At 51.1% G+C, this 16,567-nt stretch overlaps 1 protein-coding gene across 4 annotated transcripts in view; it reads left to right on the top strand.

Annotated features, from left to right (window-relative positions):
- The first annotated feature begins 6,626 nt into the window (after positions 1–6,626).
- CDHR2 (cadherin related family member 2) overlaps positions 6,627–16,567 on the top strand; it is a 35,439-nt gene continuing 25,498 nt past the window's right edge. The window contains exons 1-4 of one of the 4 annotated variants that reach the window (XM_032336942.1): positions 6,627–6,702; positions 15,627–15,706; positions 15,893–15,959; positions 16,232–16,303. In XM_032336942.1, coding sequence (XP_032192833.1) covers positions 15,905–15,959; positions 16,232–16,303 — 127 coding nt within the window. In that variant the 5' untranslated portion in view covers positions 6,627–6,702; positions 15,627–15,706; positions 15,893–15,904. The other 3 variants (XM_032336941.1, XM_032336940.1, XM_032336943.1) reach the window with 3 other exon arrangements.

Here is a 16,567-nt window from a genome sequence, read left to right as displayed (position 1 = left end):
TCCCTCTTACCTACTTCAAGTCATTTCCCTCCAGACATAACTATTCCTCTGGTTCCTGTCACTATAGATTAGTTACATGGGTTTAGAACTTCAGATCAATGGAATGGCTGGCTCTGTAGATACTGCCTCCTTTCAGTGGTCCTCATGTTTTTGAGATCCTATCTATTGTGTGTATGAGTAGTCTGATACTTCCCATCACTCCTCCAGCTTTATTGAAATATATCTGACATAGGACATTGTGTAAGTTCAAGGTGTACAATTTGATGATTTGATACATGTATATACTGCAAAATGTTACCACAATAACATTGGTTGATGCATCCATTACCTCATATAATTACCATTTTGTTGTTGTTAAGATGAGAACATTAAAGCTCTACTCTTATAGCAGCTTTCAAAAATAAGATACAGTATTGTTAATTGTAGTCACCATGTTGTACATTAAATCCCTGGAACTTACTCATCTTACAACTGAAAGTTTGTACACTTTGACCAACATCACCCAATTTCCCTGATGCCCTAGCCCTTGGCACCTGGCAACCACATTCTACAATCTGTTTCTACATATTCAGTTTTGTTTTGTTTTGTTTTAAGATTCCACGTATAGGGGCACCAGGGTGGCATAGTGGGTTAAGATCCGACTCTTGGTTTCGGCTTAGGTCATGAACTTAGGGTCCTGGGATCGAGTTCTGCATCAGGCTCTGCTACGTGCATAGTTGGCTTGAGAGTCTGTCTCTCTCTCTCCCTCTCCGTCTGCACCTCCTGCTCGTGCTCTCTCTCTCTCTCTCAAATAAATAAATAAAAGCTTTAAAAAAATTAAAAGTTAGGGCGCCTGGGTGGCTCAGTGGGTTAAACCTCTGCCTTAGGCTCAGGTCATGATCCCAAGGTCCTGGGATGGAGCCCTGAATCAAGCTCTCTGCTCAGCGGGGAGCCTCCTTCCTCCTCTCTCTCTGCCTGCCTCTCTGCCTACTTGTGATCTCTGTCTGTCAAATAAATAAATAAATAAAATCTTTTAAAAAATAAAAAATTAAAAGTTAAAAAAATGATTCCACATATTAATGACATGATGCAATATTTGTCTGTCTGGCTTGTTTGACTTAGCATGATGCCATCCAGGCCCATCCATGCTGTCACAAATGGCAGGATTTCCTTCCCCCTTTTTTTTTTTTTTAAAGATTTTATTTATTTATTTGTTTGGCAGGCAGATCACAAGTAGGCAGAGAGGTAGGCAGAGAGAGAGGAGGAAGCAGGCTCCCCGCTGAGCAGAGAGCTTGATGAGGGGCTCGATCCCAGGACCTTGGGATCATGACCTGAGCCTAAGGCAGAGGTTTAACCCACTGAGCCACCCAGGCGCCCCTTAATGGCTGAATACTATTTCACTGTGTATATATCCCACATCTTCTCTATCCATTCATCTGTTGATGGACACTTAGGTTTTTCCCAAGATCTCAGCTACTGTGAATAATACTGCCGTGGACACAGAGATGTTTCTAAGTCACTGAATAGTATTCCTCTGTATAAATGTACAATCGTTTTTGAAACCCAGTCTTCTGAACAAATGGCCTCTGTGCTCCAGTCTTGGTCTTTCAGCTCCCCTCAAGGGTCAGGCTCTTTCTGGAATGGGATTTTGTACACCCTATTCTGTGTGCCTGGGCTTCCCTTTTTTCCTCTTGGCCTGGCCTACTCTGCTCTCATTCAGATTATCCCTCTGCGGGGCAGGAATACCTGGTCCCCTTCAACCAAGCACAGTGTCTGGCATAAAGCAAGTGTTCAATCCCTGTCTGTTGAAAGAACACCGAAGTGGTGAGGAGACCCGGCAGGACCATGAGGCATCAAGTCACATTCCTAGAGGGCTCAGAGGCGTTATGTTCCATCTCAGAACTCCACTAATTGAGGTTAGTGAAACTTCTGAAAGGAAATAGCCACATGATTCGTTTCCCTTATTTTCCTGATGCAGAAGCTAAATAAGCTCAGAGAAGGAGAGTGGCTTTCCTTAGGACACACAGCCAGAAAAGGGACAGAGCTGGAATGTGAACCTAGGTCTGCATGGCCGCTACGCCTGCCTCTGTTGTTAGTGGGGAGAGGCTGGAGGGGCCTGGGAAAGCTCCATAGGGAAAGCTCTGGAAGAGCTGCCTCATAGCAGAGACAGGAAGCAGGATCTGGTACTCTCAGAAGGTGGACCTGATGGAAGTGGTCAGGGAAGCTCTCAACTCAGTGAGACATGTATGGTTGGAGTCTTGGAGTGGAGGCCATGTAAGCAGGTGAGCTCCCCATCACTGGAGGCATGCAAGCATGACAAAGCAGCCACTTGGAAAGGGTACTTTAGAGGGAATGTGTGTCTGGGAAAGGGGCTCAGGGGTCTGGGGTTGGGGAGGAGCTGGTTTCTTGGGTCCTAAATTCTCTCTAGGGTTGGAGGCTGTGAGTTTCTGACACCCAGGGGCTGTTCTTGGGCTGTAGAATGGAGGAAGGAAGAAATCTTGTACTCTGCAAAGCTGTGTGCAGCGTAGAGGGATGACTGGGAAGTTGAGGAGGATTTGGACACAGCCACAGCAAATGGACACTCCCAGTTCAGGCTCTCCAGCTCAACTCCTGAGCTTATACCATGTGGCAGGGGTGGGGGGTGGGAAGGGGAGGTGTATGGTGTCTCCATGATGCAGATGAACAAGGGGAAGGTCTGAGAGGAGTGACTTGCCCAATGTCATCCAGCTAGCTGGAGGCAAGTGAGGACTTGATTTCAACTCGATCAATTTCCAGGCACATAGTGGGTGCACACAGTAGGTTGCCAACAAAGACAGGCAATGGGAAGCTTTTCTGAACAAAATTTAAAAAAAGAACCCACACACCTAGAACAGTGACTAGGACAGAGCCCTGGTGTGTGTCTGAATCACTATACCATGTGCACATCTCTATCTCTTGCTATTGTGTTAAGTGCTTCCCTGTATTCCCTGAGGGTTTTTTTTTTTTTTTCCCCCAAATAGGGGACGAGTAACACAAGTGGGAAGGTCTATGAAACCAAAAAGTACACTCTCCTGATATGAGAGTGGGTAAGCTCAAGAGAACTGCACCTACCTGATTAACCCTTAAAATAAACCTTTGTGTTGGGTTCTGCCATTACACTCATTTTACAGATGAGGACACTGAGGTTCAGGGAGATAGTCAAGGCCCCCAGCTGGTAAGTGGGTGGCAGGGTTAGGACCCAAGTCATCTGAATCCACATCCTGGCCTCTTAGCCCCACTCCTTGACTGGCAGCCTGCCTTTCCCTAAAACTGACCCTGGACTCCTACTCAGATTTTCACAGACAGGATTTTCACAGACTGGAGCTCAGTGAGCTTCTCAGTCCACACTGTGGCAGGCAGACAGGTGCTGCTTGAGATGGGCAGGGCACGAATAGGCCTCACCTGGCCCATCTAGATGCTGTCCAAAGGTCTGGCAGCCCAGGATATGCCCTCTTGGGGCAGGAGCAATGACTCAGAGCTGTTGGCCCCTGGTGTTACAGCAGGAAGAGAGACCAGGGCCTTGGGTTTGGGGCCTTCCCTACCTGGAGCCTTGATTCCCTTGGTCTGGGGCAGGTCTGGAGCCTGGAGCCCTGCAGGGAGCTGCCTGGCCTTCTTAATAGTTAGGTTACCAGAAAGCCCACCACATCACAACAGAAACATTGACATTTTACCCTGTGTTGGATACTGTGCTCAGGACTTTATTTTTTAAAAGATTTTATCTATCTATCTATCTATCTATCTATCTATCTATCTATCATCTATCTATCTATCTGTTTAGAGCATGAGTGTGGGGAGGGGCAGAGGGAGAGGGAGAGAATCTCCAGCAGATTCTGCACTGAGCACAGAGACTGACATGAGGCTCAATCCCACGATCGTGCTCGGGACTTTAAATGTAGGACTTCATTTCACCCTCCCCACCCCCTTCTGAGATGGGTCTCCTATGTTATCCACGATTTACAGGCAGCGGAGCTGAGGCTTATGGAGGTGATGGAACTTGCTCCACCACAACTGAACCTGGCTTTCTGGCCGCTGAGCCAAATCTCTAGACGACCACCTTGTTTTGTTTTGTTTTTTAAAGATTTTACTTACTTATTTGAAAGAGATAGAGAGAGTGAGCCCGAGGGTGTGGGGAGGGGTAGAGGGAGAGAATTTCCAGCAGACTAGGCACTGAGCTCAGAGCCCCATGCAGGCTTCCGTCTCATGACACCGAGATCACGATCTGATCCGAAATCAAGTTGGACGCCCAAGTGTCCGAGCCACCCAGGTGCCCCCTTGTTAAGATTTTTTTTTTTTTTTAAGATTTTATTTATTTATTTGTCAGAGAGAGAGAGTGAGTGAGAGCAAGCACAGGCAGACAGAGTGGAAGGCAGAGGCAGAGGGAGAAGCAGGCTCCCTGCGGAGCAAGGAGCCCGATGTGGGACTCGATCCCAGGACGCTGGGATCATGACCTGAGCCGAAGGCAGCTGCTTAACCAACTGAGCCACCCAGGCGTCCCAGATTTTATTATTTTTAAGTAATCCACACACCCAACGGGAGGCTTGAACTTGCAACCCCAAGATTAAGAGTCACATGCTCTACGCACTGGGCCAGCCATGTGCCCCCTCAACAGTCATCTTGTGATAGTCGTGTCAAGTGCCATCCACCTTTGGCAGCATCCGTTCCTAGGAGTCGCACAGAAGGAAGGACCTCTCGGTTACCAGAACTCCGATCGCCTTGGCTCCCAGATCCTGACATTTGCAGGTTCTCCGCCATCCCCTGCCCCCGTCCCTGCACCCCTCTGTGTGTGTGTGTGTGTGTGTGTGTGTGTGTGTGTGTGTGTGTGTGTGTGATTTAGTGGATGGATGCTGGACTTAATGGATCAGTAGATCATATTCTTCTCTTCCCTTTGCCTGCCAAGACGCTCGGAGTGCAACTCAGGACCCACCTCTGACAAGCAACCAGAACTCCAAGGCAAATATTTAAATATTTTATGGATTTCCTTCAGGCCTATATTCTCCTTGTTTCGTATACCTTTTCCCTTCATCCTGGTTTCTTCACCTTTTTAAAGCTTGTGGAAGCATATATTTTCTTTCCACTTTTTTAGTTGGGCTAAAATACTCATAACACATAATTCCCTATTTTCAAGTGTAGAGTTCAGAGGTATTCAGCACATTTATAATGCCGGGCACTCATCACAGAACTCATTTCCTCTCGCAAAACTGCAACTCTGTCCCCATTAAATAACTTCTTCCCTCTCCCCCAGCCCCTTGTGACCATCATTCTACCTTATGTCCCTGTGAATCTGACTATATACCACATGTAAGTGCAATCATACAGCATTTGTCCTTCTGTGACTGGTTTATTCCACTCAGCATAATGTTCTCAAAGCTCATCCGTGTTCGAGCATGTGTGATAATGTCCTTCCTTTTTAAGGCTGAATAAACTCCGTTGTGTGTATACACCACATGTTGTTTATCCATTCATCTGTCAATGGTCACTGGGTTGTTTCTACGTTTTAGCTGATGAGAATAAGGAGGCTGTGAACGTGAGTATACACAAAGCATGTGTACTTTGATAATCTACTTTAAATTTGGGGGGCGTGGGGGTGGGGATGGTGAGCAAACATCCCCCTGAAAGCCCCTGACCCATAGTAACATCGGGTCCGTTTCTATTGAGTCTGGAGTGGTTCCCACCCATAAGGAGAGGCCACCATAGAAGAGGCTGGTGATCTTGTACCGGGGGTCCCCTTTCTCCTGTGTCAATGCAAGGATGTTGGGGCTGTGTGGCTGGGGGGGGATGTGGGGGCTCAGACCCTGCTGAGCACCTGGATGGTATTTAAAGCCAGCCTGGGGGCACCTTGGTGGTTCAGTCATTGGGCTTCTGCCTTCAGCTCAGGCCACAATCCCTGGGTCCTGGGACTGAGCCCCGCATTGGGCTCCCTGCTCAGTGGGAAGTCTGATTCTCCCTCACCCACTCCATCTGCTTGTGTTCCCTCTCTTGCTGTCTCTCTCTCTCTCTCTGTCAAATATATAAATGAAATCTTTTTTAAAAATTAAAAAAAATAAAGCCAGCCTGGGTGTGGATGAACCCCTATTGGAAGGGAGATACCTTCTGAGGGTGTCAGGGAGGGGGAATGTTAGCAATAGGCAGGAGAGTGCTGTATCCAAGTTCAGGGCTGCTATCACGCTTCTCTGAAAACCTCACAGATGCCCTCTGGAATCTCCATATTTGATTGCTTATTAGTTCCTTCTCCTGACTTAACCACTCTCTCCCCTTCTCCACAGGCTCCCTGTCACTGAGGCCCTTTATAGCCTGGTGGGGATGGAGGGGCTAGGTGTCACTTTCCGCCTGTCAGGACTTTCCGTTGTCCCCTTCCCCACCTTCCCCACCTCCTGCCTGCTCCAGGGCTGGGCCTGGGTCCCAGGTCCTCTGGGCTCAGGTTCTGCCGGGCGCTCTCTCCTGGCGCCTGAGCATCCTGTCCTGAGAGTACTGGGGCGGGCCGCCTCCATCCCGCCCTCCTGCCCCCTCACCAGCCATGGTCAGCACCTGCTGAGGAGTTGGCCCCATACTTCCCCTCCTGGGGGGGTGTGGTCTCTGGCAGCGTTAATGATTGTTCAAGGGAGGAGGAGATGGTGCCAAAGTCTGCCGGCTGCTGCGCTGTGGCAGGCCCCAGACGGTGCCCGCCGGAGCCCATTTGCCGCATCCGCGGCCCCTTCTGGGGCCCAGGTAGGGACTGCAGAGCCTGGCTGCTGCAAGGGCTGGGGAGTCTTCTGGTCAGGAGTAGGGGCCCAGGGGAACCCAGGGGGTCCCACCCAGGTGGGTGGGTGCGCTGGTGCTGAGTTGGGCGAATCTGGAGCTGAGTTCCAGGCTGTCTGTATCTTCAGGTGGGGCTATTGATTAAAGACAGTGGGGCCGAGCTGGGGGACCTCAGAGCTCAAGGAGAAAGAATGAGGCTCTAGCCCAACTGCTTGGGTCCAGATCCCAGATCCATCCTGGCTTTGGGGGGCTCTGGAATTCTTCTGGACTTCTGTTGCCACATCTGTAGAAGCAGGCTGGTCCCAGCACAGGAAGGAAACTGGAGAACCGGGAGGCAGAGGTGGGCCAGTGGTCTACCGTGGATGGACGGCCACTTTAGCCAGCGCTAGTATGTGTCCGGTTGGCACTGAGTGTAGGCTGGCCCTCAGCTCTGGCTCATTCCAGGCCTGGTGTGCCAGGTGGAGACTCAGCTGAGAGCCAGGGGCAGGGTGGGCCTCTTCCCTGAGGCAGGCACGGCCAGGCTAGGGCACCAGACGCCCGGGCTCAGGGAACAGTGGATCATGGATGGAAACCTGTGTGTGGACTATGTAGTTCTTAATGTCACCCCATTTCTCAGTAGGGAAACTGAGGCCCAGAGGGAGTAAGGGCTCGCCTGGGGTTTGGTGGCAGGGGGCAGGGGAGGTGCACAGTGAGTAAGAAAGATTCTGGAATCTGAACCAGGGCCGTTTGACCCCAGTACCTGTCTGTCACTGAGGCAGCCAGGGTGATGGGCACTGGAGGGGTTCCATGGCAGGGAGCCCAGCGCCCTTGGGGTCCACATCTTTGCACCAGTGCTCCCTGGGTGGGCTGGCGTCTGCCTTGTGGGTTTACAGAGGGCTCCATGGAGTCCAGTGGAGCCCTGAACAAGGCTCACCCAGGGACTCCTGGAATTGGAGCTAGTCCGGGTCTAATGTTCTGTCCCTTGTTCTTGGACATCCTTCTCCAAGCTTCTCTGAGCCTCAGTTTCTCACCTGGGCCCTGGGATGATAATGCCTTCAGCAGGGGCACAGCTGTGAGAAGGAAACAGAGCGGAAGTGAAAGTATGTGGTGAGCTGGAGGCGGCAGCGGCCTTGGTGGCCAAGTTCACTCTTTGGTGGCCTGTGGATGATGAAGGCCGCTTCCCTCTCTGGTCCTCCTAGAGGCCCTGGGCACACCTGGGGTCCTCCCAGTCTGGGAGAAAGTTTGGGAGCCGCGGGCTGTTGGGGGCTGTGGCTGGTGCCTCAACCCACTGAGGTCAAGGAACCGGTGCTGCCAAAGCCCAGGGTGAGTGCGCCTGTGCCAAACCTGAGGGGCCTCCCCAGGGGTTCAGGAGCACCCGATTCACCTCTGTGTCCTTTCTTGACGCTTCTCCAAGCAGCCCTTTTTGAGAGTAAGGAGAGTAAGTGTGGGGGGAAAGAAGTTGGAATTTCTAGGATGTAGATAGTCCCAGTTTTTGGAAGGCAAACTGAGGGGTGGAGAGGAGGAACGAAGAGCCTCTGGGAGTGGCTGCATGGTATTGGGGCTGGGGTGAGTTTGCCTCCTTCCCACCCAGGCCCCCCACCTCCGGCATAGCAGAGGCCCTGGGCGGATGGCCCAGGGAAGGCCCAGGGTGGGTTGGCACTGTGGAAGCCTGGGGCAGGGGGGCTGGCCAGGGCACCGTCCAGATCTCCCCCCGTCCCAGCCCATAGGCAGCTCCATTCCTGTCTTATTCATCTGCAATTGCTCTGTCCCCTGCTCCTGCTGGGAGGCCAGGAATGTCGGGGCCAGAGGAGGGACCGTCAATGCACCTGACCTGGCCTCAGAGGATGGAGAAAATTTGCACAGATGCAGAAGGCCAGGGAAGGCATTCTGGGCAGAGGGGACGGCATATGCAAATGTCTGGAGGGAGGAAAATAGAGGGTGGGGACTGAGAAGGGAGCATTCAGTGCCTCGGGACCACAGGAGAAGGTAGAGGGGGAGGAGCTTGTGTGGGAAGAGGAGTCAGGACCTATGAGGACTTAGCCCGCCAGGCTGAGGGGCAGGAAGTGTGTCGCCCAGCCAGCCCGAGCCCTGGCAGAGGTCTGTGCTGTGCCCAGTGAGTGGGAAGGCTCACTGGTGGGGCAGGTTCATTCTTGTTCCTTCTCTAGCTCACACAGGCCCTGTGAATTTTTTTCAAATGACCAAATCCAAAGGTGACACTCTGGACCAAAGAACTTTGGCCTCATTATGATCAAATGAGTGCGTGTGTCTGTGTGTGTGTAAAAAGTCTTGAACAAGGGGCCAAGACTGTGGGAAACCGAGCTCGGAGGCATGAAGTGGGGAGGAGAGGCAGGACCACAGCAAGAAAGAGCACTGGGCTGGGAGGGACGGGAGGCGGAGGGGCAGCATCCCAGCTTTGCCCCCAGCTGGCTTGGGGGCATGGGGCAGGAGCCTTATCCACCCCCAGCTCAGGCATAAAGGGGATTGACAGCCACCTCTGCCTTCTAGGAGGATGGTCTGGACTAGATGCAGAGGAAAGACTTCAGGTCTGCCTTACTCTAATGTAGAGGGTCATCACTCTTGCCCCGAGTAAGGATTATCAGGCTTCTAGAGGCCCGTGAGAATGGGAGGGAGAAGTTGGAAGAAGCTTCCATGAGCGATGAGTGTAGCTGGCTCTAGGGAGGGGTCCTGGAGGTGGAGGCGTCAGGGACCCTGGAGGGCGAAGCTGCCTGTTAAGGCTGTTGTCCCTCTACCTTCCCCTAGGGTGTTCTTCCGTGTCTAGGGGAAGTCTGGCTGATGAGGAAGAGCAAACTGGAAGCTGGGAAAGAGAGAGCACAGACTTCCCGCTCTGGGTTCTGATCCCATTAGTGACTGGATCATGTCCCTTCTGCTCCTGGACCATGGTGTGCAGAATGCTGAATGGCTCAGGGTGTGCCAGTCACAGCACCTGGCTCATCCTGACTATTTTTTCCACTGGAGGACTGGATCCTGAGGGCAGGAGTTTCCTGTTTTCCCAATTGCACTTTGTCATAGTGAAGAGAACACTTTGCATGCCTGTGGCATCATGTTCAATGACTAATTGTCCTGTGGGACTGACTCACCTCTGAAGGAGGGGAACAAAAGAGGTGAGAGGTGAGGTCCAAGATTGCACAGAGAGGGGACGTCAGGGCTGGCTGCATCCAGCCAGGGTTAAGGTGACCTGGAGTTTGCTCACACGATGGATGCACCATCACTGGTGTCTAACATCTGTGGGCTTGCCGTGCGCTCACGCCATCATCCCACCACCATCCCACTGCAGCCTCCACCAGCTCCACCTGTCTTTCCACGTTCATCATCTAGTAGAGCCTATCTCCAGTGTTCTCTGGTTAAGTCGTGTCCAGCTCAGTGTCTGACGCAAAGTAGACATTCCTTCTATGACAGGTATTGCTGCTCCTTCGTGACCCTTAACAGCTGCCACGTATCCGCTGACACCTTGGTGACAGCTTTGTTGACCATTCTTTAGTGTTTCCACGCTTAGTTTAGTTCTGTTTTCCATGATTATAAATAACTGCTTGTGATGAACAGTTTGCCGCAGCAAGAGATTCCTTATTTTTGGTTAGCTGGATTACCAGGTCAGAGAGGACAAATCTTCTGAAGGTTTGGGGTTCACAGCTTATGTGGGGTTTTCCTCTCCTGCTGGAGCCCTGGGGGAAGGTGAGGGCTGCACCCTTCCCTCTGTGTATGGGAGAGTCCCTCTCCCTTCTAGCTGTGAGCTCCTCTGAGTTCTCTGTCTGCAAAATGGGTTCCTGGGGAGATTAAATTATGTGAATTTCAAATGTTCTGCCTCCAAATCTCTCCACATTTCTATTCCTGCCTCTTCTCTCCAGCCCTGCTGCCACCATTTCAATCCACCAGCACGTAGCAGCTAGAAAGATCTTTTAGAAAAGCAAATTAGTCTCTGTCATTCCCCTGCTTAAACCTTGAAATGACCCTCTGTTTTTCTTAGACTAAAGCAGACCGTCCTCCCCGAGTCTTATGGGGCCAGGCACGATCTGCCTCTGCCTGCCTCCCCAACCCCGCCTCTCTCCCTGCCTCTCTCTCCCTTTGCTCCAGCCATATTCCAATTTCTGGAACACACCTGGTTCTTAGTTGGCCAGGGGCCATCTCTCATATTGGCAGGGTTACCCGGAGCAACCTTGTAACAGTGCTCGCTTTAGCAGTGTAACATGGGAATGAATTTTTAAAAAAGATTTTACTTATTCATTTGAGACAGAGATACACACACACACACACAGAGAGAGAGAGAGAGAGAGAGAGAGATAGAGAGCCCATAAGCAGGGTGAGAGGCATAGGGAGAGGGAGAAGCAGACTTCCTGCTCAATGGGGGCTTGATCCCAGGACACGGAGACATGACCTGAGTCGAAAGCAAAAGGTCAACCATCTGAGTCACCCAGGTGTCTTGGGACTGAATTTTTTTTTTTTTAAGATTTTATTTTTAAGTACTCTGTACACCCATCATGGGACTCGAACTCACAACCCCCACGTTAAGAGTCGCATGCTTTACCCACTGGGCACTGAATTTTAAAAAATTTAAATAATACTACAAGATTTATAATAACAATCCACCTCTGAGTTGGCTTTTCCCACATTTTTGTTTGATTTGGTTTGGATTTTTTGGCACCTGTCCCTAGTGTTCAGGTTTCCGTGATGTGTTCTTTTTGCCTATTTCCATGGTGGGAATGCTTCCACCCGGGCTCACTTCAAGCCATTAACATAATGCCAACCAGCTTCTAAACTTCCTGAAGCTATGGCAGCTTTCAGTAGCAGCTCTAGTGTGTGATGGCACCGTCTTCCCTTCAGTGTCTGATGCTCCCTGTTCATGATAAAGAACAAGGCTCTGGGTCCAGTGATGTCCCTGGGTTGGGGGGAGCTTGTCTTTTGGAAACCACTTCATAAAGTGATCCAATGGAGAATCTGTGGGGTTTTTTCTCTTGAATGGTCCATTTTATCTGTTTTTTGTTGTTTTGTTTTGTTTTGTTTTTTCTGGTGGTTTGGGGAGGTGTCCATTTTTGTTTTTTTGTTTTTTGTTTTTTTTTAAGATTTTTTTTTTAAAAGATTTTTATTTATTTATTTGACAGAGAGAGACCACAAGCAGGCGAAGAGGCAGGCAGAGAGAGAGAGAGAGGAGGAAGCAGGCTCCCTGCTGAGCAGAGAGCCCGATGCGGGGCTCGATCCCAGGACCCTGAGATCATGACCTGAGCCGAAGGCAGCGGCTTAACTCACTGAGCCACCCAGGCGCCCCATGTTTTTTTTTAAGATTTTAAAAATTATTTATTTATTTGACAGGCAGATCACAAGTAGGCAGAGAGGCAGGCAGAGAGAGAGAGAGAGGAGGAAGCAGGCTCCCTGCTGAGCAGAGAGCCTGATGCGGGGCTTGATCCCAGGACCCTGAGATCATGACCTGAGCCGAAGGCAGCGGCTTAACTCACTGAGCCACCCAGGCGCCCCATGTTTTTTTTTTAAGATTTTAAAAATTATTTATTTATTTGACAGGCAGATCACAAGTTGGCAGAGAGGCAGGCAGAGAGAGAGAGAGAGGAGGAAGCAGGCTCCCTGCTGAGCAGAGAGCCCGATGCGGGGCTCGATCCCAGGACCCTGAGATCATGACCTGAGCTGAAGGCAGAGGCTTTAACCCACTGAGCCACCCAGGTGCCCCTACCATTTTTGTTTTTTTTAAAGATGTTATTTATTTGGCAGAAAGATAGAGATAGCAATAGAGAGAGAGAGAGAGAGAGCGAGCACAAGCTGGGAGCAGAGGGAAAAGCAGGATCCCCGCTGAGCAAGGAGCCCCACACGGATCCCAGGATCCTGGAATCTCTGTCTGTCAAATAAATAAATAAAATCTTAAAAAAATAAAATCTTCCTGAGGGAAGGCAGATGCTTCACTGACTGAGCCTCCCAGGGTGACCCAACGGGGAAATGTCCTATCATCTGTCAGTGCTTTAAGGACTGAGACAGGGAGAGGGGCTGAGAGTGTCCCCATTTGTTGTGCAGTCTTTCACATAGTCCCCTGTTTTGCTGTGGGGCCCCACCTCCACCAGTCCTACTGCCCTGGAGTCCAGAGCTCTCTGATTCAGCCTCTCCAGGAAGGAGCCTCCGGGTACATTATCTAGTGTTGGGGGGTAGGGTGTTAGCCCCTGACTGCATGGAGTGGGGAGTGGTATCTGGGAGTCTAATGACTTCACATGGATACTTTTTTTTTTTTTTTAAGATTTTATTTATTTATTTGACAGACAGAGATCACAAGTAGGCAGAGAGGCAGGCAGAGAGAAAGAGGGAAGCAGGCTCCCCGCCAAGCAGAGAGCCGATATGGGGCTCCATCCCAGGACCCTGGGATCATGACCTGAGCCGAAGGCAGAGGCTCAACCCACTGAGCCACCCAGGCACCCCACATGGATACTTTTAACCAATTTTCCTGCTTTTAGGCCACCCCACACCTTTGTTTTCAGAGGGTTCTAGAAGCTTCAATACTTCAGCCTTGCTAGGGTTTTGAGCTGGCTTCTTGTGGGTGCCATCCCTACCCTTGTTTTATTTATTTATATTTGTTTGTTTGTTTATTTAATTGTTATGAGGTGGGGGAGGAGCAGAGGGAGAGGGAGACAAGCAGATTCCGCACTGAGTGCAGAGCCCAGCACGGGGTTCAATCCCAGAACCCCGAGATCATGACCTTAGCTGAAAACAAGAGTTGGATACTTAACTGACTGAGCCACCCAGGCGCACCCCCCCCACTCTAGTTTTAACTGTCACTAGCTTTGGGGTACCTGGGTGGCTTGGTCGGTTGAAGGTCTGCCTTCGGCTTGCCATACCATGCACGGCCACATGGGGGGAGCATTCGGTCAGGAGGCAGAAGGAGAAAGGAGAAAGCATGATCTAGAGCCTTAATGCATTTTCCATGGGGAGGAAGGTGGGAAGGAAGTTGCAGGTCAACCAGTAGAGCAAGCTGAGGACCGAACAGTTGGAATAATTTGCACTGGCTGAAGGGGTCATCCTTAGTTGCCCATTGCTTAGTCCTGGGGAGACTCAGGGCAGGGAACAATTCTGACTTGGTGTGTGAGTTAAACAAAGGAGGGAGTTGGAGTGTGGGCTCTGGATTGGTTGGTTTGTATAGGAGAGGAGTGTTTGCAGGCAAGTCATTTGCCATCTCTAGGAACTAGCTCCCCTGGGAAAGGACGGTGAGGCCCCCGAGATATTAAAACCTCATAAACAGAAAAAGTAAAAACATCTCATCTCTTGCTGGGAGCAGAGTCAGAAGGTTTGTGGCCCTCTTTATCTGCCTAAAGTAGCAGCCTTCTTCAGGCTCTCACAGTAGCCTCGTTCTCTTTCTTCATAGCACGGAAGGCAGCAAGCAGTTAGACTTGTTTACCTGTTTAGGGTCTGTCTTATTCACTAAGCTGTCAGCTCGATGAAGGCATCCCCTTGGCTCTTTTCGCTCGTAATTATTCTCCCGGTGCTGGGAAAAAGGTCTAGCACATAGGGGACCATGGACATCCCTAAATAATTATTAAAAGAATGAATGAATGAATGAATGAATGAATGAATGAATGAGGGTACCCAGAACATGGTAGGTGCTCAGGAAATGTCAGCAGATATTTAAGATGCCAACCCTCCTGATACGCCTGTGGTTTTCCCAGCAGTGAAGGAAAACGGGGTGTACCTGTGGCCTGGCGAGGCATGAGGGGTGAAACGGGGCATGGTTAGAAATGGTTAGAAAAGACCCAGGGGAAGGAGGTGGCAGTCAGACAGGGAGGGTCTATGGAAGCCCTTCTATGGCGTTTGAACTCAGACGTTTGAACTCAGATGGGGGGTGCCTGGGTGGCTCAGTGGGTTAAGCACCTGCCTTTGGCTCAGGTCATGATCTCAGGGTCCTGGGATCGAGTCCCACATCGGGCTCCCTGCTGAGTGGGGAGCCTGCTTCTCCCTCTGCCTCTGCTGCTCCCCCTTCTTGTGCTCTGTCTCTCTCTCTCTCTCTCTCACTTGCTCTCATTCTATCACAAATAAATAAATAAAATCTAAAAAAAAATAAGGCTTGGAATGGGGAGGGAGGTCATCAGAGGGGTTGAGGAAGGATTACTTGAGCTGAACGGACTGGACTAGAGACTGAAGGGAGGGAGGCCTGGAGGAGGGCTGAGCCAGGCGACGGGGGAAGGTGGCTGTGAGTGTGGCCACTGTGGGATGGAGACAAATGCAGGGGTCATCAGAGATGGATAGGGGCACTCCAGAAAAGGGGAGTCAAGGGTGACCTGGGCAAATGGGTGCATTCTTGAGGCGGGAACTTGGGAGGAGGGGAGCATGGCATGAGGGAGAAGACTTCTGGGTTTTGATGCAGTTTCTTTGTCAAGGTTCAGCTGTGGCAGCCCTTCTTGCTCTGCTGTTTCTTTCTCTTCCCCTTGGAGGACCCGCATCTTTTGGAATAAGCCATAGATTGGGGTCATTTTCTCTTTGTTCTCCCATGGCTTTGGAGTCCTTCCCAAACTGACTTGACTAGGGAACCCTCCCACTGTGCGGCATCTTACAGGGCCAGGGTTGCAGGGAGCACACTTTGGGAAAGGCTGCCAAGGCGGCTATTAAATGAATCAGCAAGTAGGAGAAGGGAACTTGCCCACCCATAGAACATCTGGATTGTCCTCAATAAGTCACAGTCCCTCTTTAGGTACCTGATTTTGAAGTATGCTATTAGCTTAGACACTTGAAATAGGCAGGGTAGTTTAGTGGTTGAGGGAATGAATTCTGGAGTCCCAAACTCCTGTGTTCAGAGCAAAGTCTTGTCATTGATGCCCTGTGCGGCCTCAGGAAAGCCCCTTCCTCTCTCAGCCACCTCACAGTTGCAAGGATAGCGAGATTACACATACAATGTGCTTACAGCTGTCCCCGTTACTCAGGACGCTGAATTCTGGAGTCAAGCTCAGGGTCATTCTCAGGCTGGAATTCTGGACCAGGCTTAGCTACCCTGCCTACCCCTGTGGGTTCTCCCCCACTACCCTGGAACTTCTGGAAAAGGGCAGTGAGTGACAGGAGCCCTGGAGGTTGGGGAACTGCTGAGTTGGAGTGGGGGGTGGGCTCAGCTCAGACCCAGACAGAGGGAGGGTCCACCAAAGGGAGGGAGGCCTTGGGACAGTTGCCCCTTCCTTGTTCCCTCTTCCCTCAGGTCCTTCCAGACATGATGGCATGGCCGTGGCTGTCCTGCCTCCTGCTTCTTACCCTCGTGGTGTCTGGTGGGTACCTCCCCTCCCCCACTAGAGTAACACTAGCCTGCGGATCCTTAGCAGGACCCTCTAGAAGAAACTGACACTGCCTCGTCAACAAACTCCCAGCTCCTATGACCCAGACCCCTGCTTGGCGGCCCTGGGGAGGCCTAGGGAGGAGTCCAGGCCCAGGCGGGTGAGCTGGGCTGAAGCTGGGACTGGTGTGGTCTCCCACAGAGGGCCGGAGGGGGTCAGGCTTCACAGGGGCATCCAAGTGTTCTAAGTGCTCTCTGTTTCTACAGTGACAGCCAACACGGCCCCAGTGTTCTTAGGAAACATGTCAAGAGTGAATTTGCCCGAGGACCTACCAGTGGGTGAGTGACCATCCCTGTGCACAGACTGTGCCAAGCCCTTGCCCACAGAGGGTCCCAGGGTCTCCCTTATGGGCTTGCTTCCCATCCTGCAGCCCCGTAGCTCGTCACGGGGCGAGGGTGGCCTGGAGGGAGTTTGTTCTAGAATATGTTTTCTGCTCTTCAGCTTTTGTGTCAGGGCTCTCACATGGCGTAAAGTAACCAAGACACCCCACGAGAACATTCTTCCTGTTTCCCATCTCTGGCTGGTGTTTCCGATGCCCCAAA

The sequence above is a fragment of the Mustela erminea genome, chromosome 3 (genome assembly GCF_009829155.1).
Source record: "Mustela erminea isolate mMusErm1 chromosome 3, mMusErm1.Pri, whole genome shotgun sequence".
In the NCBI taxonomy this organism is placed as follows: domain Eukaryota; kingdom Metazoa; phylum Chordata; class Mammalia; order Carnivora; family Mustelidae; genus Mustela; species Mustela erminea.
This window is presented reverse-complemented; position numbering and strand designations above follow the sequence as displayed.